This window comes from Genypterus blacodes, unplaced genomic scaffold (genome assembly GCF_046128005.1).
Source record: "Genypterus blacodes isolate CSIRO-AG114 ecotype Tasmania unplaced genomic scaffold, CSIRO-AGI_Gbla_v1 ptg000209l_1, whole genome shotgun sequence".
Classification (NCBI taxonomy): Eukaryota; Metazoa; Chordata; class Actinopteri; order Ophidiiformes; family Ophidiidae; genus Genypterus; species Genypterus blacodes.
In genome coordinates this window covers 1,075,801-1,089,609 of record NW_027467008.1, presented here as the reverse complement: position 1 = coordinate 1,089,609, position 13,809 = coordinate 1,075,801, and the positions used below count along the sequence as shown (strand labels likewise).

General features: G+C 47.5%; 1 protein-coding gene across 2 annotated transcripts in view; it reads right to left on the bottom strand.

The window, feature by feature from the left end:
- The window catches only part of rab26 (RAB26, member RAS oncogene family), a 34,848-nt gene that overhangs the window by 20,681 nt on the left and 358 nt on the right, over positions 1-13,809 (bottom strand). The window contains exons 2-3 of one of the 2 annotated variants that reach the window (XM_076169627.1): positions 11,421-11,669; positions 10,438-10,548 (exon numbers count right to left, since the gene is read on the bottom strand). In XM_076169627.1, coding sequence (XP_076025742.1) covers positions 10,438-10,548; positions 11,421-11,597 — 288 coding nt within the window. In that variant the 5' untranslated portion in view covers positions 11,598-11,669. The remainder of the gene's footprint in view (positions 1-10,437; positions 10,549-11,420; positions 11,670-13,809) is intronic. The other variant, XM_076169628.1, reaches the window with a different exon arrangement.

Here is a 13,809-nt window from a genome sequence, read left to right as displayed (position 1 = left end):
TCATTATCCCAGCACTTCTTCCTCTTCCTCCGTATTTCACTGTTGGCGTCGTTCCATCATCTCCGACTCTGACAGGGAGCAGACATTAGCAGCCTCTGGACGTTAAACCAGAGGACGAACGCCTCAGAGAGTGGGTTTGGGATAAAAATGTCCATCAGTCGGATAACGGCGCCCTTCAGAAAGACGACGGGCATCATTAAACGCTGGTGGAAGGTAAATGTGTTCATACGGCCTCTGAACAACCACAGTGGAAGGAGGCGTAGCGTCACAGAAGGGGGAGGGGCTGATGTTTACATGTCTTTACGTAAACTCCACACAGTTATAAAGCCGTGGCTGGGGATAACAGCGCACAGTTTCACTTTCACACAATCGTTCGTATGTCTGGGAGTCACACGGTCCACTCAAAGACCTGCAGACCTGGTCAGTGAACGCCACATGAACTCACCTACAAAGACAAATCTGGCATAGGGGGAATCAAAACAAAGGCTCCAAATGGCAACAGTGGGAGAAACAAGTGAACACATCTTGTTTTCAGTAATAGTTTGGACTGAATATGAATGGATTCCACCTTTGAAAGCCTTTGGAGCGTCGTTATGCTGCCGACTACGAGTTTTGGGGGTAAAACTCAGAAGAATATGGAGTTTTTCTCCCTAGTGAACATCTATTATGCAGGGAAACGTGGTGACCCTCCATGAATTGCTGGGTTATTAAATGGCTCAGCATACGCTCCACTACGCTGTGTTAAAATGTCAGCTTTTATAGCGGCTGTGCCCGTTCTCCAGTCGGTCCTTTATCACTCAAATAAGAGGGGGGAATCAGGGAAACAAAGGTTGACACTGGAAAAAGGCCTGGAGCCATATTTCCTAAGGTGTGCATGTTCGCAGATAAGTAAGCTGACAGGAACCAGCACGAGCTCCGACAGCCTGACATTTTACTACACACACACACACACGCACACGCACGCACACACAACCACGGAGGCACAAGGACGAGTCGGGAAACACACACACGCCTCCACGCTGCGCTGAGCTATTGACAAATCAACATTAATATTCATCAGCAGTCAGAAGCATCAGGCAGCTTTGAGCGAGCTGTCAATCAAACTGCCACGCCCCAACAGAGCCACTTTGAATTCATACGAGCGTCACAACTCACCAAAAACGCTGGAAGCTCAAACCTCAGGCCTGTGCAGATGGAGGGTAGTTACTGTTCACACACAGTCAAAGTCCCTGACACTGATACATGTTTGGATAGTTTCACTTTAGTTTCTGCTGATGAACCATCTTCACTGCAGCTCCCCGGGTATTATATGAGATGCTGACTGGCAGAATGAGCTGCTGAGTGACAAAAACATCATAAAAACAATGATTTTATCTATGGAATCATCGATGTCGTTGGTGAATCAGCTGGTAAGTAAAACAGCGTTTGTGCTCTGAAGGTAAAAATTCGAAAAATCCTTTGAGGGTTTTTGGCAGCTGGACTTTATCTGCTGTGTATAAATGTAGAGAATATATAAGAAACATGGAGGCGTCTGACTGGCTGAGAGTCAGAGCAGACTAAAGCTAAACCGTCAGCACTTCCTGTCTGGCTCCTGCTTCACTTCTGAGAGGTAACCACGGGTAACGCCAGAGGAACCACTCTCACACACACACACACTCACTAATTAGCGGCGGCCTAATGAGTGCTAATTATTTCATTTTGTGAGGTAATAACTGCTGAGGAGGAAACAAATGAAGACAAACACCGACAGGACTGTGGACGCTCGCCGCTCTCACACACGGCTGCTCACACACATCCAGAGCAGAAGAATGAAAGGAGAAAGGAGAAAGGAGAAATTGGTGTGTGTGTGTGTGTGTGTGTGTGTGTGTGGGCGGCCTGAGGTTCAGATGGAGCAGCGTAGCGTTAATGTCCACTTTGCTCCGCTGTCACACAAAGACGCCGGCTAATAAAGGAAACCGCCGCTGGCCCAGGCTGCATAGAGCACCAGGCTGTCACTTTCTTCTCTTAACTCATATTAAAGCTTAAACTCTAATATGACTTCATCTGTACCACACAGAAAATGAAAAGGTTATAAAAAAAGACATTTGCTTGGTGACTTAAAACTTTTCCTGTAATTCTTCTTCCTCCAAACGAAGGAGGAGGCGGAGCCATGAGTTTCTGCTGTAACTGATGAGAGCAACAGTAAGTCATTAACTTCTCACACGCTCTGTTTGCTCTTTGGTGACATTCTTACAGTCCACCCTGCTGCCCCCCCCCCCCGGGTGTGTGTGTGTGTGTGCACGGCCAGCCCTCACCTTATCACACACACACACACGTTGAAGGGCAGTGACCCATGTTAGCGTTCCAGTCTGGAGGTGATAATATGGCAGAGCAGCACAGTGAGTTCTTACAGTCGACAGGCCACCTGACCACAGAGTTACAGAGGTGTGACGGAGCCACGTAAACACACACACACACGCACACACACAGGTACTGTATGTTTGTTTAGTGGTCGATCATTAACCGCACGGCTGTGAGAGGCGAAGGATCCATCTGGAACACACAGGACAACAGGAAGTCACACTACTGATCTGCAGCGTGGACAGGAAGCTCCCCCTCCTCTCCTCCTCTCTCCTAGCTCCTATTCACTCCTCCATCTCTCCCCCAGCCGCTCCCATCTTCTGCAGACCTGATTTCCCCTGAGTTGTGCTCAGTTTGGCCTCAGTGATTTTAGTCCATCAGGTTAAGAAAAAGCAAACAAAAGGACAAACTCCTCCCCCTTTACCCTCCTCTCCTCCTCCTCCTCTGTCTTCATTAAACCTTTCCTTACTCTCATTACTCCCTAAAGACACTGTCTCTGTCCGTCTCCAGCGTAATGGTTGGACAGTGGTGGACCTGCGGGAGCTTCCTGTCTTTCACTGTCACAAGGTGCGTCTGACCTCTGACCTTTCACACGCTGTAGGTTTAGGATCAGGTGGGATTCATGGACGCGATTGTGTGAGTATGAACCTGTGTGTGTGTGTGTGTTATCAGCATGTAAACGTTCATATGTGTGTATTCTGTCCTGAGGATTGGGAGGAAGGAAGCAGGAGGATGGACGGCAGTTACACCTCCATGCTTTCATCCACAAACCTGTTTGATCCACGAAAGCACAAAGATCCATTTGTCTTCCATCCATGGAAACGTCTCACTGAATAACGACAGAACGCTACATGTCTGGATCCATTCTGCTTTAACAAATGGATGCTTTTGGCCTCCGCATAAACAAATCTCCTCTCCCCGTCATCAGTCTACAGAAATATGCTGTTTGCCATTTCAGAACGGACAGAAGACGTTAATGACAGAGGAAGATTGCGGCGTTGTGCTGAAATGGCCCTGGAGTAGCTTCGTGATCACTGGCAGCGACGCGTTCAAGTGCTCCTTGGCGCTTTCAACTCCTGGTTGTTCAAATGAAATGCCGTTATCTCCTCCTGCGTCCTTGAGCTCCACTCATCCGTAGTGCCGCCTGATGTTTATTGACGCCGTTTCCCTGTGATGAAGAGTGTTGTTGGCGCTTGTGTGAAGGTTGCACATTTGGACCAAAATTAAATAAGGAAAATAAAATAATGTGAAAGAAAAGAAGTGGACATGTTGATGATGTAAGGCCTCAAAAACCTTCAAGATGTTTTCCTTTCTATGTCGATCTGTTCAAAAGTACAAATCCTGTGTGTGTTCCCACCTGCACCTCACACACACACACTCACAAACACACACAGTATTGATTCATTCAATCATTTCCAGGTGATTTCACGTTGATACAATGTGAAGACGAAGATGTAACTGCATTACTTCCACCAATTGCTACCCGATCACCACCTTTCCTTTCCGGCCCGCTGGTAAACACAATTCCATTGCAGGAAGTGCGATGTTGGACACAAAAGGGCGGAACACACACACACACACACACACACACACACACACACACACACACACACACACACACACACACACACACACACACACACACACACACACACACACACACACACACACACACACACACACCTCTTCTCTCTCTCAATTCAAACAGCGGTGTTATTCAGTCACACTTCCTCTTGTAAACTTGATTACTTGTGATCTTGTCCTTCATTGGTTTAGGTGCTGAGTGTTTACATCCATACACACACTCACAGAAACACAACCAAGGGACCTTTGATGACTGTCACTCTACAGGAAACACGTCTGGGTAAATGATCAGACATAGAGACGATGTGAGACGACGTGGCGCTCAACAGTTTGTGTCTGTGGCCGACAGGATGGAGGCGCAGTGACGCTGCGTCAACGCTGCAGAGTAACAATGAAACAAAGAGCTGACAAATGTCTGATCTGGACTTTAACAGGCAGAAGCTCAGCGTGCAGCAGAACCTCTGAGGACCGGAGCTGGAAACGCTTACAGGCCAGAGGAGACCAGAAGACAAAGGAAAACGCATCTAATCAATAAGCCATTAAAGTGTTTGTTAGCTGCATCAAACAGGTCCAGTCACACTCACAATGTGTGTGTGTGTGTTTGTTTGTTTTAACCACTGATGGATTCAGATCCATTCAATTTTCGACCAAAGTGGGTCAAGCTCTCCGTCTCTCTCTCTCTCTCTCTCTCTCCCCCCCCTCTCATTATATACTAGATGATAAAATCTACAGCTGCTGTGTGTGTGTGTGTGTGTGTGTGTGTGTGTGTGTGTGTGTGTGTGTGTGTGTCACAGATGTTAGGAGGAGAGTTATGGGTCCAAAAAGACCAACAAAGACAACCTGCAGAGTCTTAAAGTAGGAGGATATAAAGGACACAGTCTAGGGACTAACCCAAGAACCCATGTGTAATCATCTAATGGGTCTGATGGAGTGACTGTGATGGATGATGACTCGTTGTTATGGCTCAAAGTTTCTGGTTGTGCATTTATGTGTCCTGATGTGACTTTGTTGTTTTACACTGATTCTTTCATTCCGTCATGCTCATGTGGGTTTGAAGTGTCATATCCACACACACACACACACACACACACACACACACACACACACACACACACACACACACACACACACACACACACACACACACACACACACACACACACACACACACACACACACACACACACACACACACACACACACACACACACACACACACACACACACCTATCTGCTCTAAATGGTAAAGCCTGGCGTAAAAAAGCCATTCCTGTGTCTTTATGCGTTCTATAAACGTTTCTATTATCCAAACCTCCCGCTTATAGGCACAAACACAGGACGTCTGCGTCTGCTGTCCCTGACTGTCCTCCCTGTTTACGGTCACATTACAGGACAGGTCGGCTGCAGGTGCAAGTCAGAGGACAGATGTGATCGGATTTCACACAACCGTGACAAATTACAGACGACGACAACAACAAGGTTATCTGAGCATCCGTCTTACACTAATACGCTCTTTCTCACACACACACACACACACACACAGCAATTCCTCTCGCGTAAAAATGATCTGTCACCGATGAAGGAAGTTCCAGATGACTGACTGACTCTCTCACACGCACACACAATTTATTTCCCAACTTGAAACATTCTAATTATAAATCTCATGGCGGCGCTGACAGTCACCTGTGCTCTCTGCAGACGTTTCAAAGTATAATTCTGATTTATTTATAAGACAAATTCCGGAACGACAAAAGCACCAAAGAGCTGCAGAAACACGGCGAGGAAGTAAATTAATTGATGGCACCAGCTGTCGTGTTTGGCTCCCTGGACTGGCAGGAGAGAAGGTGGAGCGAGCGAGCGAGCGAGCGAGCGCAGAACGCTGATGCCACCCAGAAAGGCACTTGAGCAAGGCACTTCAAAGCCAACAGCTCCGGCGCAGCTGCTCAGCACAACGCTGTGATTAAACTCGCCAGCCAGCGTATGTCAACGTGTGGAATGAGTCAGAACCTGGAGGGCGCTGCTCTACAGAGCATACGTTCTGTCATGATGCTCTACATGAATGAAGTCCTCAGCCAAGCCCCATTCACACAAACACCCAAATGTAACTTTTTTGTTAAAATCCTCAAATCCTCAGCAACATCTGAACTTCCCTGAACTGAAACAAGTTTGGACTTTTCCTACGCAAGATGTCACAGAGTCAGTAGAACGAGATGGGTGCAGATGGAGCCCATGCAGCATGTGAAGGGTTAATAAGAGCATAACCCATAGATACGGACACAGCTGAGGGTCAGATCCCATCCCCCACCGTCAGCCCTGCACCGGGAAACGTAAAAATGAGGAAGCCAAATCCAGTAAGAAGCAGTTTGCTCACAATCGCTGCTAGGTTGTCACGGTTACCGGCCATAACAGCGGAATGGTGCAAAGGTAAAACGGGCCAGCGGCTCGTCTGCATCTGATCCACACTGCTGGTTCAGACCTCACAGATCAACAGAAATAACTTAACAAGACCATCAAAAGAAATACGAATGTAAAAAAACACAGCGAAGAAGATTGAGGATGAAGGGAAAGAGGAAGGAGGAGGAGGAGGAGGAGGATGATTATGTAAGAGAAAGTGAAACTGTGTCTCTTCCTTTGTTGTGTTTGTGTTGTTGTCGTCCTGCTGTAGCTCATTAGCATCATTTTGTTTATTCATGAAGTGAATCTGCATGTGGTTTATTTTTAGCCTAAACACCAGAGAGGAGCATGATGAGGATGAGGAGGATGAAGATGATGGTGCGGATTAACGGCATTCACCTTTACACACTCGTAATTACACACTGCAGCGCTACGGCGTGTTGGATCACAGAGTGAGACCACTGTGAAGTCCATCATCATCATCTCATCATCATCATCATCATCATCATCATGTATTCCCAGAGCGCCGCGCCGTGACCCGATGCAGTCTGATGAGCGCCTGCACGCCGCCACAGACATGCTTACAAACAACAACGTACGGACGTACTAGGAGCGGCGTTTACAATAAAAACAAACCAATAACACAATCTGGAGAGAGTATGTATGTGTGTGTGTGTGTGTGTGTGTGTGTGTGTGTGTGTGTGGCCACCTGGTAGCGATCACACTTCCTATTGTAGCACATACGCTCTGCACAGACTGTTCACATATCAGCTTTTTAACACATCAGCGTGCATATTTTAAGTGTCGGGAGTGAAAAGCACTTGGAAGGCCGACAATGCGCCTTTAGTCCTGCCCGTGTGGTTACCATGACAACCAACGCCGTCCAATCTGGTGAACTGGTGATGGATTTACAAAGTGGACAGGCGGTGATGAGGGTTGTCATAACGCGGCTGTTTTAATGAGGATGAAGATGAGCTGAAGTGACAGACTGAGTGGTTTAATTAACCCTTTAAGACCTGACGTCTTCTTCTTCTGCCGAGCTCGTTTTCTTTCTCTGAAACTCATTTAACTCATTTAACGAGTCGGTAAACTGCTTCCTGCCACCGCGTTCCCGCTGTCTTAAACACACGCTGCCAGCCATTTCATCGATGTCAATGTGGAGATGAAAGTGTTCGTCTCAAGATGCTGTCGTCCCATATTTAACTTAACGTGTGTGTGTGTGTGTGTGTGTGTGTGTGTGTGTTCCCTGAGACGTTTAGTTTAATGATCCAAAATTTAAATTAAAGTGACTTACAGCTGTTTTATTGCAGCCACTTATTCAGTGTGAAGACAGCTTAATGTCCTGACACACACACACACACACACTGGCGCGCACACACACACACACTTAAACACAGCCATATTCAATATTGTACTTAAAAATCAAAACATTCTAAATGAGAATGAAGGCAATCGTGAGACACATACTACAGTACATAATCACACACACACACACACACACACACACACACACTGTACATCTATAACAAAGCATGGCACAATGCAATTAGCTGTAAAGGGCAGTGGGTGTGGCCAACATGAGGCTCCTGTCCAGCCCTGGAACTTTGTTACTTTTTCAAGGGGGCACACACACGCACACGCACACACACACACTTTTGTCAGCGTGCAGCAGCTTGCCTAATGATTAACTCGGCCAATGTGCTGCATCACTTCAAGAGAGAGAGGGAGAGAGGAGGGGGGGGGGGGTATCATTGAGTCTCCAAAATTAAAGTGTGTCTCTTTGGTGTCATTGTGTCATGAAGAAGAAAATAGGAAAAAAAGTAAAAACTTTACCGCTCCTCATTACAGTGAATATAAAGGTCTCACACACACACACACACACACACACACACATACACACACACACACATAGGTTCAGACATAAACGAGCTGAGAGCACTTCCTCTCCAGCCTCTCTTCCTTCCTGTTCGGACACACAGGCTGAGAAACCTCCGCAGTGGGAGGAGCCTCACTACCTCAGCGTCCATCTGCTGGAGTGGGAGACTTTCTAAACTATCCAGTCGAGTAAAGTTATGTTGAAGGTGGAATTTGAAACATTTTCTAGTCCCGATGCATCTGGCCTTCAGATCAAACAGTGATGGAGTGAAGCAGAGCGACCAGGTGGAAACACACTCTGGGATCTCTCTCTCTCTCTCTCTCTCTCTCTCTCTCTCTCTAACATCTCTTGGTTCCTCCTCTGACTCTACATTCCAATTTCCTGGCATACAAACTTTAATCAGCGCGTGTTCTTCTCTGTAGCTGCAGCTCGGCTCTCGTCAGGTGAAAGTGTGTGTTCTGCTTGTAGCTGTCACAGTGTGAGTGAAACACTCCGGCCCTCTCGTATATAAACGCCGCGTTTGAAATACTGCGTCTGCCGCTGTGAGTCAGAGTTATTCAGGTGAGCCGATGGAAATGACACACAAAGGAATCCACAGCAGCTCTGCACAGCCCCATGAAGCTGTGTGTGGATGTGTGTATTGTTCCCTCAATGCCTCTGTGTGGGCTTGTTTACATGCATCACCGCTTCATATGACAGCAAAGGCATCATGAGGAACTAATTCAAACTGTCAATACACAACGTCACGTATGATGAGAACGAACAACAACGCTGTGACCTTTGACCCTTTGAGGTGCTCGGCTACACCTGGGCCGTCTCCTCCTCCATGTTTCACAGCAGTTCTCTCCTTTGCTCTGTCTGAACAGGGTTAGTGTGTCTTATTGGATCCTCTTCAATCACTAAGAGACAGGACAGCGATCGAACCAAGAGCAACCAGCGAACATGATGAAGAGCGTTTAGCCGGTTGGTCCTACAAGCGAAACAAACGCCCTGAGGATGTCACACGTGCCCCCACTTTAGCCTCCTTCACAAACTCTCATCCATCAAAATGACTTCACACGGACAAAAATGAGCCGAGTGAACAGTTTCCTCCATTCAAACTGTCTGAATGACTCATTTTAGGTGTTGACGACAAAGACTCTTTACTCGACTGCAGCGGTGAAGCGGCCGCATCCGATTGTATTCACGTAGACTCTGCAGTTACAAGGATCGGGCTCAAGGGGGCAACAGAGAGCCCAAAGACTGAAACAGGTCACTGCTTTTGTTCCGGGCCAGTGAAAGCGAATGTGTCTCTTTATTATGAGCCGCTTCCACCGCTCATCCTGCCATCCCCCCGGGCACAATAAGCAGGAAACCAGTAAGCTATTAGCAATGAAAAGAATTAACCAAACAATAAATACCTTAAATTAAAGCGTCTTTCTTCATTAAGTCCAAGTGCGTTCCGGCCCATAAGAGATGTTTGGTGGGTGGAAAGAACCAAAACATCAACTTTGAGGCTGGTAGAGCTACAGGCCTGCTTTTTATGGTAAATTAACAACAAGTTATCAGCAAAACTACAAGCCAAAGCAACTCTAAGCAGACTACATGTGTCTCTTTCCTCACAGATCTCTGATATGAAATTTCCTCAAGGTTGGGAACAAAGGTGCTTATAACAGCTTACATAAACTCTTGACATGTCTGTGGGTCTCAATGCACTCCTCATCTGAACGTTCACACTTTGAGTCTAAACCGCGACGTTTCAGCTGCAAGACCCGGCTGAGCCACCGGAGGGCAGTGTTGAATTTTACGACTAACAGGTGACGTGAGGGAAAGCCAGAAAGAGAGGTTTATAGAACCGGACAAAACAGCACAACTACAAGGGAGAGTCCTTTTTACAGAGATAGATATTCACTCAGTCATCGCGTTGTGATGTCAGGGCCTCGCTCTAACTTTATGAGGAAAGGATAACGATCGCCATGGAGGCTCAGAACTAAACAAACTATGTCTGTTCAATAATCTTCTCATCACTGCGGAGACCTGAGTTTACGGTACAAAGTATGAGCCAGATGGGAAAATATAATCAAGCTTCATCTTCCATCTTTATGAGATTATGAAGTTTTGCATGGAGCTCATCAAAGAATCGTGACTGGAATTCAGGATGTTATCATTATACCTGCACAGGATTACAGGCCAACAGCGTACACTGAACCGTGTGTGTGTGTGTGTGTGTGTGTGTGTGTGTGAGTGTGTTTGTGTGTACTTACTCTAAAGTCGATGCCCACAGTGGAGATGAAGCTGCCGGCTAGAAAGGCTCCGTCCTTGAAGCGAACCAGGAGACATGTCTTCCCCACACCTGAGTCCCCCACCAACATCACCTGAGACGCACACACACACACACACACACACACACACACACACACACACACACAATAAACCAAGGCTCTGAGAGTGAGTGAGTGTGAGTGTGTGTGCATATCTACAAATACACACGTTATATTCAACTTGAACATAATGAGGTATTGGGTTGTATTGACTGATTGATTATTTGATTGATTAATTAGTGTGCATACATGGCTTTAATTTAGTGAAACGATTGCCAATACCTGAGAATCAGGACTGAACCGCCTCATTCCTTAACATCCACAGCAAAAAAAACAATGTTGATTACAATAAAAATAACTTCATAAAAAAACATCATAATCTATGTGAGGCGCTGAGCTCAGACTCACCTCCACACAAAATCCATCTCAAAGCTCATGAGTTATCTTCACACACACACACACGCACACGCACAAGCACAGGCAAAAACACGTCGTCCTTGGCGGAGGTAATGAATGCAGTTGCAGCAGCTGCTGTTTGGAGCCTCGCGGCGGGTCTGAACCTCAGCTGGTCTCCAAACCTTTAGCAGTTTGTATTTTATGAAGAGAAAGATGACTGATGATGATGATGATGATGGTCGCGGCTTTATGTGAAATATGAAACATGACGTCAACTTTTCTGCCGTGCGACTTCAACATCTGTGAACGTTGACGGTGAAAACAACATCGACAAACTCTAAAACATTGATCCTTATAACGTCAGTGAGAACAACAATCAAACATATGTTCACCTCAGTCACTTCCGTTACAAATCACCTGTTTATTGATCCAGATTGAGACTGAATCTAGAGAAACAACAGTGAGTAAGTGGCTCGAGCTGGATCGATAAAGTGATTGAATCCAGCTGCTCTGTCCCTCGCCTCACTCACCTTGAAGGCGATGTCGTAGAACTCTCCGCTGTTGCTGATGGACGGTCTGCTGGGGTAAACCAGCCCGGAGGACGGAGCTGCGGCGGCGGCCAGACCTTTGGCCGTCCTCCCGCTGCTCGGGGACGCTTTGGGGCTCTTGGTGCTCCCTTTGGCTCTCGCCGCCTTTTTCCTGGACATGACGGCGGTGAAGGAGCGCGGGTGTGACGGGCAGAGACGCTGGAGAAACCGCCGAGGAACCGCGAGGAGAAGCTAGTGGAGACGCGCGGAGGAGAGAGAGAGCAGAAGTTCACCTGCGCGTCCGAGTCATGACGCGCCACTGTGCGTAAAGGGTCAAGAGAGTGGAGAGACTGAGGAACTGAGTCTGAGCCACGGTGTGTGTGTCTCTCCCTCTCACCCCCTCCCGTCTCTCTCTCTCTCTCTCTCTCTCCCTCTTACACACTCGCGTTGTGGCGCTCGGCTGTTGCGCATTTTAAAGGTGAAATCCTCCAAAAAGAGAAATTACGCGCAGCTTATTAAGATGGAAACCAGTTCAGATTCATTTTGTTTAGATGTGAGAGTGTAATGTGAATTCCGGGTCCGTCCAAAGACGAGTCTGTGAGCTTAAGTTTGTGATGTTACCGAGTTGTTGTTGTTATTGTGCCGAATTCTACTTCCAAACCACATAAGCCTGAAGGGAAACTGGCAGTCAGCATCGCATGTAATACATCCTTTGTTTCGGGAGAGCTGAGATAATAAATGAATAAAAGCTGGGTGAGAGCTTGATGCTCCTCCACCAGGGGGCAGCACAGAGGAGCCTCAATAATGATCCTCCATCCTATCGCTTTCATTTGTTACTCAGTCTATTGTAATATTTCTCCTTTTGCACAACGATCAAAGAGAGACGCAGCTTCATCTTGTTCTTTGATAAAAGCCTCAGCGTCACTGAGCTGTGACAACTCAACTTTGATGCGAGTTACATAAAGCTGCAGGCGTTTCTGCAGGGAGATGTATTTGCGGCGTGGAGGCGAGAAACGCGACAGGCCACAAATGATGAGGCCATTAAAAACACGCACGCTGTGCCAGAGCCGCTTTGTCTCAACCAATGAGCGACAAACAACAGGAGGAGCACGCGGCGATCTGAGTCCAGGCCCCGTCTACCTGCCGAGGCGCCGATCAGCCCGACCGTCCAGCTGTTTATTCTTCCTTCAGATGATCCGTCACTTCTTCATTTCGCCCACGACGCGTCTCGGCGGCAGCGCTCCACTGAAGTCTGCGAGACAACTCAGACCATTACCTACAGAACAGCACAGGGAGGATCAGGTCTGAGTCTGACAGGCAGGAGGGGGAGACACAGAGGCTGCTGCTGCATCTTCACTATCCAGAACATGAAGGTGGAGGGGAGCCCGATTGGCCACTTTGTCCGCTCGGCTCCATTAGTCCGGTCTGTTGTGTACAGGTCAACACACACAGAGGTCATATGATCCCTCTCTCCTCAGTCTATCAGGTCTGATCAATAACCTGCTGAACTCAGACGTTGTTATAATTGAAGGACTGCTCGGCCTTGGCAGAGGTTTGCGGTGTTAAAGCGTGATAAGATAAGTGGCCAACAGATGAGACAGCGGAGCAACGCAAGAAGTGTGGCGGCTCGGAGCTTTAGAGCTTATTTGCATATTATGGGCGATACAGAAATTCAATTTCAAGCTGTCGTTGAAGCAGCAAGAGTAAATAAATGTATGTGACCAAAATGCAATCGAGACAAAATCCAGATACAAAATGCATGAAATTACAAAGTCTGAGCTGATGGAAGAGACGATGATGTCACACAGAATCAGCGCTCACGTGTTCCCTCTTCTTTCTTGGACCGTTCAGACGGTTTGAGCCGAATCTGCTGAATGTTTCTCCGTGTACGGCGTGGGGCAGCTGGCAGCGTAACGTGGGGACGCCGGCTTCATAAATCTCTGTCGCTCTGCAGCAGACGCTCTGCCGCCCCACAGGCCAGAGCCGCTGGACGGTGACCAGAGCGTTTCATCATAGAGCTGCACAATGAGGTTAGAGGGTTTGTGTTTCAGACGGAGGGGAGACATCTTCCCCTTAGAGAGGAGCCGTTAGCACTGACTCCTCATCAGATCAGGAGGACAGCAGCAGCACTGAGTGTGTCTGCTCCAGTAGAAGCTGAATCAGAGTTAGGCTTCATTCTCAAATCACAGCTTTTGGCTTAAATCAAAGTCTCATTTGTCACAGAGGGATAAATGTGTCGGTGAGCCAGAGGACGCAGGTCATCGCTCCACTGCTTCATTTATCTGCAGTAGAACTCAGCGGCTCTGCAGAACACGAGGACGACGAGGACGATGAGACGTGACGCTGGAGGAGCAGGTGAAGCACGGCGCTGAACTTCTCTCCAAACTTTTCA